The 9,502-nt window shown below is 49.6% G+C and overlaps 1 protein-coding gene across 2 annotated transcripts; it reads right to left on the bottom strand.

Annotated features, from left to right (window-relative positions):
- Positions 1 to 7,036: 7,036 nt before the first annotated feature.
- LOC125742494 (keratinocyte proline-rich protein-like) lies at positions 7,037 to 9,358 on the bottom strand. Of its 2 annotated transcripts, none has more exons than XM_049014558.1 (2): positions 8,460 to 9,358; positions 7,037 to 8,343 (listed from the first exon to the last, which is right to left on the bottom strand). In XM_049014558.1, exons 1-2 carry the CDS (start codon positions 9,356 to 9,358, stop codon positions 8,229 to 8,231), a joined length of 1,014 nt encoding a protein of 337 aa, XP_048870515.1. In that variant the 3' UTR covers positions 7,037 to 8,228. The 2 variants fall into 2 exon arrangements, with proteins under 2 accessions (XP_048870515.1, XP_048870516.1); XM_049014559.1 differs by having other exon boundaries at positions 7,037 to 8,315; positions 8,468 to 9,358.
- Between the last annotated feature and the right edge of the window lie 144 nt (positions 9,359 to 9,502).

Raw genomic sequence — 9,502 nt, 5'->3', positions numbered from 1 at the left:
TAGTAATGAAAATGATCACATTACTTATTGCATTTTAGCAGAGTAACTAGCAGTCAAACCTTACATTTCCAAAGTAACCTCCCTAGCACTGAAAACAGCACAGGAATGAGTGAGCGGTTCGTTCCTTCACACCTTAGCGCCTCCTTTTGAGAATCTCTGTCTCTCCTGCCGAGTTGAGACCTGACAGCAGGCTGCTTATCAAACATTCAGACAATATGAAATCATTGGAGATGAATGATTATTCAGCCACTGATGGGCAGAGATAGATGCTTTCATTAATCCTCAATTACAGGCTGGTGATGTACTGTGATGCAGAAAGAATCCATCCCCTTCCCATATTGTATTAATTCATCTTGAGCCCTGAGCAGGTCACCGCAGCACATTTCATATTTCCAGCTGCTTCTCATCCGCTTGGCTGATGCTCTCATCATGTAGGGACCAAACTTTAATGCAATAGCAATGCATGGTGTACCAAACACAACCAAAGGCTTGGCATTACAATAACTGCAGATTTCCAGAGTTTATGTTGATCTTGTAGATCAAGATGCTTTTGGCAAGATAGGTGTGAATATAAACCCTGAGTCCTGTGATCTGCAAACCTTCCAGCTGTCACTGCAGTCTGTGTGTCACTCTGTGAGGAACCTTATTTCCTGAAACTGTATTCCTGCACATGGATGGCATGACAATCTAGCCCACATTATTATCCATCCATCCATCCATCCATTTTCCAAACCGCTTATCCTACTGGGTTGTGGGGGGTCCGGAGCCTATCCTGGAAGCAATGGGCACGAGGCAGGGAACAACCCAGGATGGGGGGCCAGCCCATCGCAGTGCACACTCACACACCATTCACTCACACACGCACTCCTATAGGCAATTAAGCAACTCCAATTAGCCTCAGCATGTTTTTGGACTGTGGGGGGAAACCGGAGTACCCGGAGGATACCCCACGACGACATGGGGAGAACATGCAAACTCCACACACATGTAACCCAGGCAGAGACTCGAACCCGGGTCCCAGAGGTGTGAGGCAACAGTGCTAACCACTGCACCACCATGCCGCCCCCTGTTGTTGTTATTATTATTATTATTATTATTATTATTATTTTGTCACTTGCACTGTGATTATGGGTGAACGCTACGCTACGCGCATACGGACGGAATGCCGATGAAGTCCACTTGACCTGAAGTTTGCCACGGTTTCGTCTGCAGGGCTGGAAAGAAGAATGTCAAGGGTGTGAGGGACAGGGGCAGCTGATGGTAGCAGATCCCAGGCAGTGTGGAACCTGCTGCAGATAGAACCTCCTGGAGAAAGGCCAGGGACCCCGGGTAAAGGCCTGGTTTGTAGAATGCATGGTTACTAATAGATTGGGTGTTATTCTGGTGATGTTCAGTGGTATAGTAGCATATGCAGAGCAATAAGCATAATTAATAATATGTCACAACAATAATAACAACACGAAGAGACTAGCAAGGATGTGAGCAGAGCCTGGATGAAGAGCTATGGAGACAAGATCATGAGAACTTAGTGGAGATGCAGTGGGATTTAAGCATATTATATTAAAAAAAGATGCCATTCATAGACATTGATCAGATACAAATCATTCACTCGCTCTGCAAACAAAACGCAATAATACAGTTTCCAGATCCGTGTGAATCACCCAGCATCTCACTGGGCCAGACCTACCAGATGTGCTTGCACTGTTTTCCACATTCACACACGAAACAGACACAAAACATGTCTCTCATTTACTTAGCCAGGCCTCCAGAAGCTGAGAGGCTGTACGATTCAAGCCCCACATTTAGCCTGAGCGTGTGGAGCCCAGCCAGAGCCGTGGAGGTGTGCTCTTTGTAAGTCTTCACAGTAAGCACAGTCAGATTCCGTCTCCTACGGATGCCAGCAGCCCAGTGCCGAGGCATCTCCAAGCTGAAGCCGCACATCATGACACATCCGCAAACGGCACTGCACATCATGGCACATCCCCACACAGCACTGCACATCATGGCACATCCCCACACGGCACTGCACATCATGGCACATCCCCACATGCTACTGCACATCATGGTCCATCCCCCACAGCACTGCACATCATGGCACATCCTCCACAGCACTGCACATCATGGCACATCCCCACATGGCACTGCACATCATGGTCCATCCCCCACAGCACTGCACATCATGGCACATCCCCTCACGGCACTGCACATCATGGTCCATCCCCCACAGCACTGCACATAATGGCACATCCCCACACAGTACTGCACATCATGGCACATCCCCACACGACACTGCACATCATGGTCCATCCCCCACAGCACTGCACATCATGGCACATCCCCACACGGCACTGCACATCATGCCACATCCCCACACGGCACTGCACATCATGCCACATCCCCACACGATACTGCACATCATGGCATATACCCACATGGCACTGCACATCATGGTTCATCCCCCACAACACTGCACATCATGGTTCATCCCCCACAACACTGCACATCATGGTACATCCCTCACAGCACTGCACATCATGGTACATCCCCCACATGGCACCGCAAGTTCAGGTCATGCACACCTTTGCATTTCCACTAAATCTAAATCATGACCTAGACCCAGTGAGGAATAAATATAATAGCATGGTGATGTGTTTTCAAAGATTCCATCTTGCTCTCCATGAAACACATACTGTATATAGCTCAGAGCAAGCTTTGGGGTATTCAGCATCGGGTCAGCTACCCAACAACAACATCAGTCTGCCAACCCTGGGATTTCAACCAGGGGCACTTACCTGCTGAATCCTTTCCTGCCAAGCCACACGCCACCTCCCCCTCAGGTATATCCCTCCCCCACCAGCAGGGTGGTGCTGGTGCTCCCCCATCCCCAAGGGCCCCATTTCATGGTAACAGTGGCCAGCATTTTGTCTCTGGATTCCACTTCAAACCTCTGGGTCAACATTGATGTGACAAAGACTGAACATCCCCCCCCCCCCCACACACACACACACACACACACACACGTGTCAAGTTATTATTTATATCATTCAAGAGCCACTTACAGGGGCATCCATTCCCAGAGCTTCTCACAGCAGACAGGCATGTAACTGGGAGCAGTGAGCAGGGCTAAGAGCTGGTATAGCGCCACCCGCAGCCTTGTGGCAGGAGAGTGCCAACCCTGGCTGCTGGAGCCCTTATCCTGAGGGCGAGAGCCTTTTTTAAATTACGGAAATAAAACCACCCACTGGCATTGTTAAAAATATAAAGAAAAGTAAGATGCATTATGAGAAGGGAGCCGAGGTTCCATGTTGCTGATGCAGAATTATTGTTTATTTTTGCATTTTAATAGAGCTTAATGCAATGGAATGTAGTTAATGCCATTCAGCTGCTGGTGTGTAACGTGTAACATATTAAACATGGGAAAACTTAATGGGCACCAGCTAAAAGCGGGGAGGCTGGCCGATGGCACAGGAGAAGGATGGAGGTTTGTGTGAGAAGCAGAGCCAGGGTGGGGGGCAGTGGGCTGGGACACAGATCGGGCCGCTTATGAAGCTGATAGCAGATGTGCTGCTCTGCACACAGTGGACCGTAGCACGTGCAGGAGGAGAGGATCCACATGGCAGGAAGATAGGGGTTCTCCTAAGGTGGGGAGGACACCTGCCTGAAAACAGAGCTGGGCAGCGTTAGGGGGCAGAATCTGGCCGGTTCGCACCTAGAACATGGAGCCAGAAGGATCCAGAAGGGAGGTTCCAGCTCCCTCAGATGAAAGGCAGCTACCATGCCGGTGAAAACCAACGACCGAGCCAGCAAAACGCTAATCAGCTTTTTAAGCAGATTCTGTGTCACAAATGTTCATGGTTCAGGATGTTCTGTATGACTGGCTTTCTTACAGGGACCCCATACCATTAAGTCCTGTCCGACCTGGCTGGCTGCTACTGTGGGACGCTCATGGAGAATATCCAACAGAGGACATCAAACAGAGAACGTCAAACGTAGTACATCAGACTGAGAACTTATTACGGTTTAACCTTCACCAGGCCAGATGCTTGTTTTCTCAGATCTCTCCTGAGTGTGAAGGGTTTCTCTGACTGCTTTGAGGAGATCACCGAGCCGGGCTTACTCCATGTGCCCATGTATTAGCTTCTCTGCATGTTTCCCTCCGGCCCTCCAGGTGGCAGTAGGACTTTCTGAGGCCTTCTATGTCAACAGCCCAGGGGAGAGAAGCCAAAGGGGAGAGAGAGGAGTGTGGTGTTATGTTCACCTTGATTGTGTTTTATTATGTTTTTTCTGACTATTCTTATTGTGATACAGTACTTTCCTATGCTCTCCGCTGCTCTCCATCTAGTCCTCACCCACTTGGACTCAAAGAATTCCTACGTGTAAATGTTGTTCTTAGATTTCAGTTCAGCGTTCAATACAATCATTCCCCAGAAGCTAATACGGAAACTCAGCCACTTGGGACTCAAGACCCGTCTCTGTAACTGGGTGTTGGACTTCCTTTCAGGGATGACACAAAATGTGAGGGTCAGCATTAACATCTCTACGTCCATCATGCTGAGCATATGGGCTCTACAAGGGTGTGAGCTCAGCCCGTTGCTTTCTACCCTGCTGTCGCACGATTGTGCACAAACCTACAGCTCCAACTACATTGTCAAATTTGCGGATGATACAACCGTGGTCGATCTCATCACCAAAAATCACGAGGGCAACTACAGGAATGAGGCGAGCCAACTTGTCCAGTGGTGCAAAGACAACAATCTCTTCCTGAACGTGGGCAAGACCAAAGAGATCGTGGTTGATTTCAGCAGAGGTCATTCACAGCACCCCCTGTGTTGTATTGCTGTTTATAAAGCAATATGGCAGGATAGCTGTGCACGATCTTTATTAAAGAACACGGAGGGTATCTTGCACTCTGTACAGGTAAGCAGAACTACTCCAACTGACTTGCAGTGAGTATGCATAAAACAGATCATGTGTACATCGACCAGTGAACATCAAGCTTCTAGCAAATGTGTACACATCATTTGAATAATCAATTCTGTGACTTACAAATTATGCAATATATTCTGCACGAATATTACACCCCCGACTATCCATTGGCGGTGCGGCTGTGGAGAGGGTGAGTAGCACCAAGTTCCTGGGGATGAACATTTCTGAGGACCTGTCCTGGTCAGACAACACCACATCACTGGCCAAGAAAGCTCAAACCCTCCTCTACTTCCTACGCAAACTGAGGAGAGCACGAGTCCCCACCCCCCATCATGTGCTGCATCCTCACCAGCTGCATCCCTTTGTGGTATGGAGGCTGCACTGCATCCTGTAGGAAATCCCTGCAAAGCATAGTGGATACAGCCAGCAAGATCATCGGTGCCCCACTGCCTTCCCTCAAGGACATATTGCACTCCTGCCTCAACAGCATTGCCGACGACTCTTCTCACCCCTTACACTCCTTCTTCAGCCTCCTCCTCTCAGGGAAAAGGTACTGGAGCCTCCGGGCTCCACAAGACCGTCCAACAGCTTCATCCACCAAGCTGTCAGGATGCTGAACTCTGCCCACTACCAGTATCATACTCAGTAGGTTGTAAAGCCCCCATGTGCTTCTATGCAATGTCAGGGTCTCCTCCCAGATCTGGACCAGGGCATCACTGAGCTCCAGGACAGTCTGAGATGGAACCTGGTGGCGTCAGATTGACCGAAACATAATGTCCCAGAGGTGGTCTATTGGATTTAGGTCAGGGAGCGTGGGGGGCAGTCAATGGTATCAATTCCTTCATCCTCCAGGAACTGCCTACATACTCTTGCTACATGAGGTCGGGCATTGTCGTGCACCAGGAGGAACCCAGTACCAACCACACCAGCGTAGGTTCTGACAATGAGTCCAAGGATTTCATCCGGATACCTAACGGCAGTCAAGGTGCCGTTGTCTAGCCTGTAGAGGTCTGTGCGTCCCTCCATGGATATGCCTCCCCAGACCATCACTGACCCACCACCAAACCATTCATGCTGAACAATGCTGCAGGCAGCATAACGTTCTCCATGGCTTCTCCAGACCCTTTCAGATCTGTCACATGTGCTCAGGGTGAACCTGCTCTCATCTGTGAAAAGCACAGGGTGCCAGTGGCAGACCTTCAAATTCTGGTATTCTATGGCAAATGCCAATCGAGCTCCATGGTGCTGGGCAGTGAGCACAGGGCCCACTAGAGGATGTCGGGCTCTCAGGCCACCCTCATGAAGTCTGTTTCATGATCACCTGGTCAGAGACATTCACACCAGTGGCCTGCTGGAGGTCATTCTGTAGGGCTCCTGCAGTGTTCATCCTGCTTCTCCTTGCACAAAGGAGCAGATACCGGTCCTGCTGATGGGTTAAGGACCTTCTACAGCCTTGTCCAGCTCTCCTTGAGTATCTGCCTGTCTCCTGGAATCTCCTCCATGACCTTGAGACTGTGCTGGGAGACACAGCAAACCTTCTGGCAATGGCACGTATTGATGCACCATCCTGGAGGAGTTGGACTACCTGTGCAACCTCTGTAGGGTCCAGGTATCACCTCATGCTACCAGTAGTGACACTGACCGTCACCAAATGCAAAGCTAGTGAAAAAACCATCAGAAAAGATGAGGAGGGGAAAATGCCAGTGGCTTCCACCTGTTAAACCATTCCTGTTTTGGGGGTCGTCTCATTGTTGCTCCTCTAGTTCACCTGTTGATAATTTCATTAACACCAAAGCAGCTGAAACTGATTAACAACCCCCTCCACTACTTAACTGACCAGATCAATATCCCAGAAGTTTAATTGACTTGATGCTATATTCTGATTAAAAGGTGTTGCTTTAATTCTTTTGAGAAGTGTACATGCCCCTCTGGGTCGACATCACCCTGACAAAGGCTAAATCACCCACCCCCCCCATGTTAAGTTATTATTTATATTATTCAACAGCCACTTACAAGGGGCATCCATTCCCCGGACCCCCCCCTCCCACACACACACACACACACACACACACACACACACACACATCAGTGAAGTATGGAAGGGCAGATGGGCATTTTCCCACTAAAATTTTATTTCCCAAAGACTGAGCTAAAGGACATTAAAAAGACCAGCTCTGCACAGTCAGCAGCCTCTTCTGTCTCTCTGTTCACCCAGCAGAAGGTATGAAACATTTAATAAAACATTTTCAAAAAGACTAATGATTTAAGAAAGAAAATTAAACAAGGAGCGGCATGAGGAAGGTACAATTACTGCTGACCTAACGGAAAATTCACTTAATCAACAAGACTCCAAAGGTTCTTGCCTAAGGGCGGCACAGGGAACACAAACATGTTTAATATCAAACGCCATTTAGAAATCCAACGATCAGGACCTGGCTTGGTGAACTCCCACAGCACTGCGGCTCAAGGATCGATGTGGCAAATTATGGGATAGTACAACTGTGTTTAAAAGTATTACGAAGACATTTATCTTACTGGCTTCTACAAGCTCTAAGGTACAGAAAATGGTCATATTAATCTTTCGGCTGCTGTGATACGAGACAAAGTAACGCCCTATGACTTTTTTGCCCCATATTACCTCCAAATTAGACTTTGCTATAAAAATAATAAGGCTTGAGTGCTAAATCTTGACACCATCACATTTACACACGTTAACATCGGCTTTGCTGGACACTGCTGTTCCCATAGCATCACCAGCTAGTGGTGAAATTACCTAAAATACAGGAAGAGATGTGGACAGCGATGTGAAAACGACATAAGAACACCCTAAAGTTAGGAACACCTGCAATGTGTAAAATAAAAATCTTATTCTAAAAGCAACATGTCTAATCTAGCTCTTTTCCCCTAAACACACTCAGTGGTTACAGTCAGCATCTTCCCATTTTGAATCCCCACCAGCGGTTGAGGTCCCCCGCCCTGCATCGCACAGCGGACGGGTAGGTGGGACTTTGAGGGTTAAATAAGAGCCTACCTGAGCTCTTATAGTCTGCTGTTCTCTACATGGCCACAGTGCATGTAATTCATTCTTTCGGCGCGAGCTCACAATCATTCAGTAGGGGAATTGAATTCTGACTACAATATGAATGATAATAAATTATTCAAGTACTAAATTATTCCTTTGCATTTTACAGCCCCTGGACAGTCATGACTGGCTTTTCCAGATAAGCAGTTTATAATCAATTTGTGCTGTACACACTGGCCGAGAAATTACGCATAAACTGGTCCTCACCCGCAATGTCCTCTCATCTCCTAACAGGGACAGGAACAGGGGACATGCACAGGGGCAAGGACAGGGATGGGAAGGGACAGGGATGGGAACAGGCACAGAGGTGGGCACAGGGACAGGGATGGGAACAGGCACGGGGGCAGACACAAGGATGGGAAGGGACAGGGACGGGCACAGGGACATAGACAGAGATGGGAACAGGGATAGGCACAAAGACAGGGATGGGAAGGGACAGGGATGGGCACAGGCACAGAGGTGGGCACAGGGACAGGGATGGGAACAGGCACGGGGGCAGACGCAAGGATGGGAAGGGACAGGGACGGGCACAGGGACATAGACAGAGATGGGAACAGGGATAGGCACAAAGACAGGGATGGGAAGGGACAGGGATGGGCACAGGCACAGAGGTGGGCACAGGGACAGGGATGGGCAAAGGAAAGGAAGAGGGATAGGCACAGGAACAGGGGACAGGGGACCAGGGATGGGAACAGGGATGGGGGCAGAAATAGGCACGGGGGCAGACACAAGGATGACGGGCACAGGGACAGGGATGGGAACAGGCACGGGGGCAGACGCAAGGATGGGAAGGGACAGGGACGGGCACAGGGACATAGACAGAGATGGGAACAGGCACAGAGGTGGGCACAGGGATGGGCAAAGGAAAGGAAGAGGGATAGGCACAGGAACAGGGGACAGGCACAGGGGACTAGGGATGGGAACAGGGATGGGGGCAGAAATAGGCACGGGGGCAGACACAAGGATGGGAAGGGACAGGGATAGGCACAGGGACAGAGGCAGGCACAGGGACAGGGATAGGCACAGGGACAGGTATGGACAAAGGAAAGGGACAGGGATAGGCACAGGGACAGAGGCAGGCACAGGGACAGGGATAGGCACAGGGACAGGTATGGACAAAGGAAAGGGACAGGGCACTTTATTCAAACAGCAATTAGACAGCAGGCTGGCCCAGATTGGGCTGCACCAGCCTGCACAGGGAGTAACATTGGGGGGGGAGGTGCACATATGTGAGGGAACACAGCACTCCTGTATATCAGAGACACACACTCCCCTTTCACAGCTGGATTGAGGGGCGGCAAACAGTTTGGCTCGTCTAAGCAAGCAGGAGTCCATCTCCTGTGCCATCATGGCTCAGCGGGATCAGCAGGACACACTGGGAATCAAATTATGTGGGACGGGTCTGGTCACATGGTCAGCCCCAACAGGAGAGCAGGGGCGCTCTGAGCAGCGGGCCGTGGGGTAGGGATACTGCTCGAGTTCCAGAAAGAGGAA

Source organism: Brienomyrus brachyistius, chromosome 5, assembly GCF_023856365.1.
Source record: "Brienomyrus brachyistius isolate T26 chromosome 5, BBRACH_0.4, whole genome shotgun sequence".
Taxonomy (NCBI): domain Eukaryota; kingdom Metazoa; phylum Chordata; class Actinopteri; order Osteoglossiformes; family Mormyridae; genus Brienomyrus; species Brienomyrus brachyistius.
Note: the sequence above shows the minus strand (reverse complement) of the source record. Positions and strands in the feature narration are given on the sequence as shown.

Bases quoted from the DNA above. Each gene is read 5' to 3' on its own strand.
- LOC125742494 (XM_049014558.1), bottom strand. From the start codon at position 9,358: ATGATGGCACAGGAGATGGACTCCTGCTTGCTTAGACGAGCCAAACTG. The intron at 8,344-8,459 runs CTGTGCCCATCC...CTGCCCCCGTGC, and splicing joins CCCTGTGCCCACCTCTGTGC to CTGTTCCCATCCCTGTCCCT.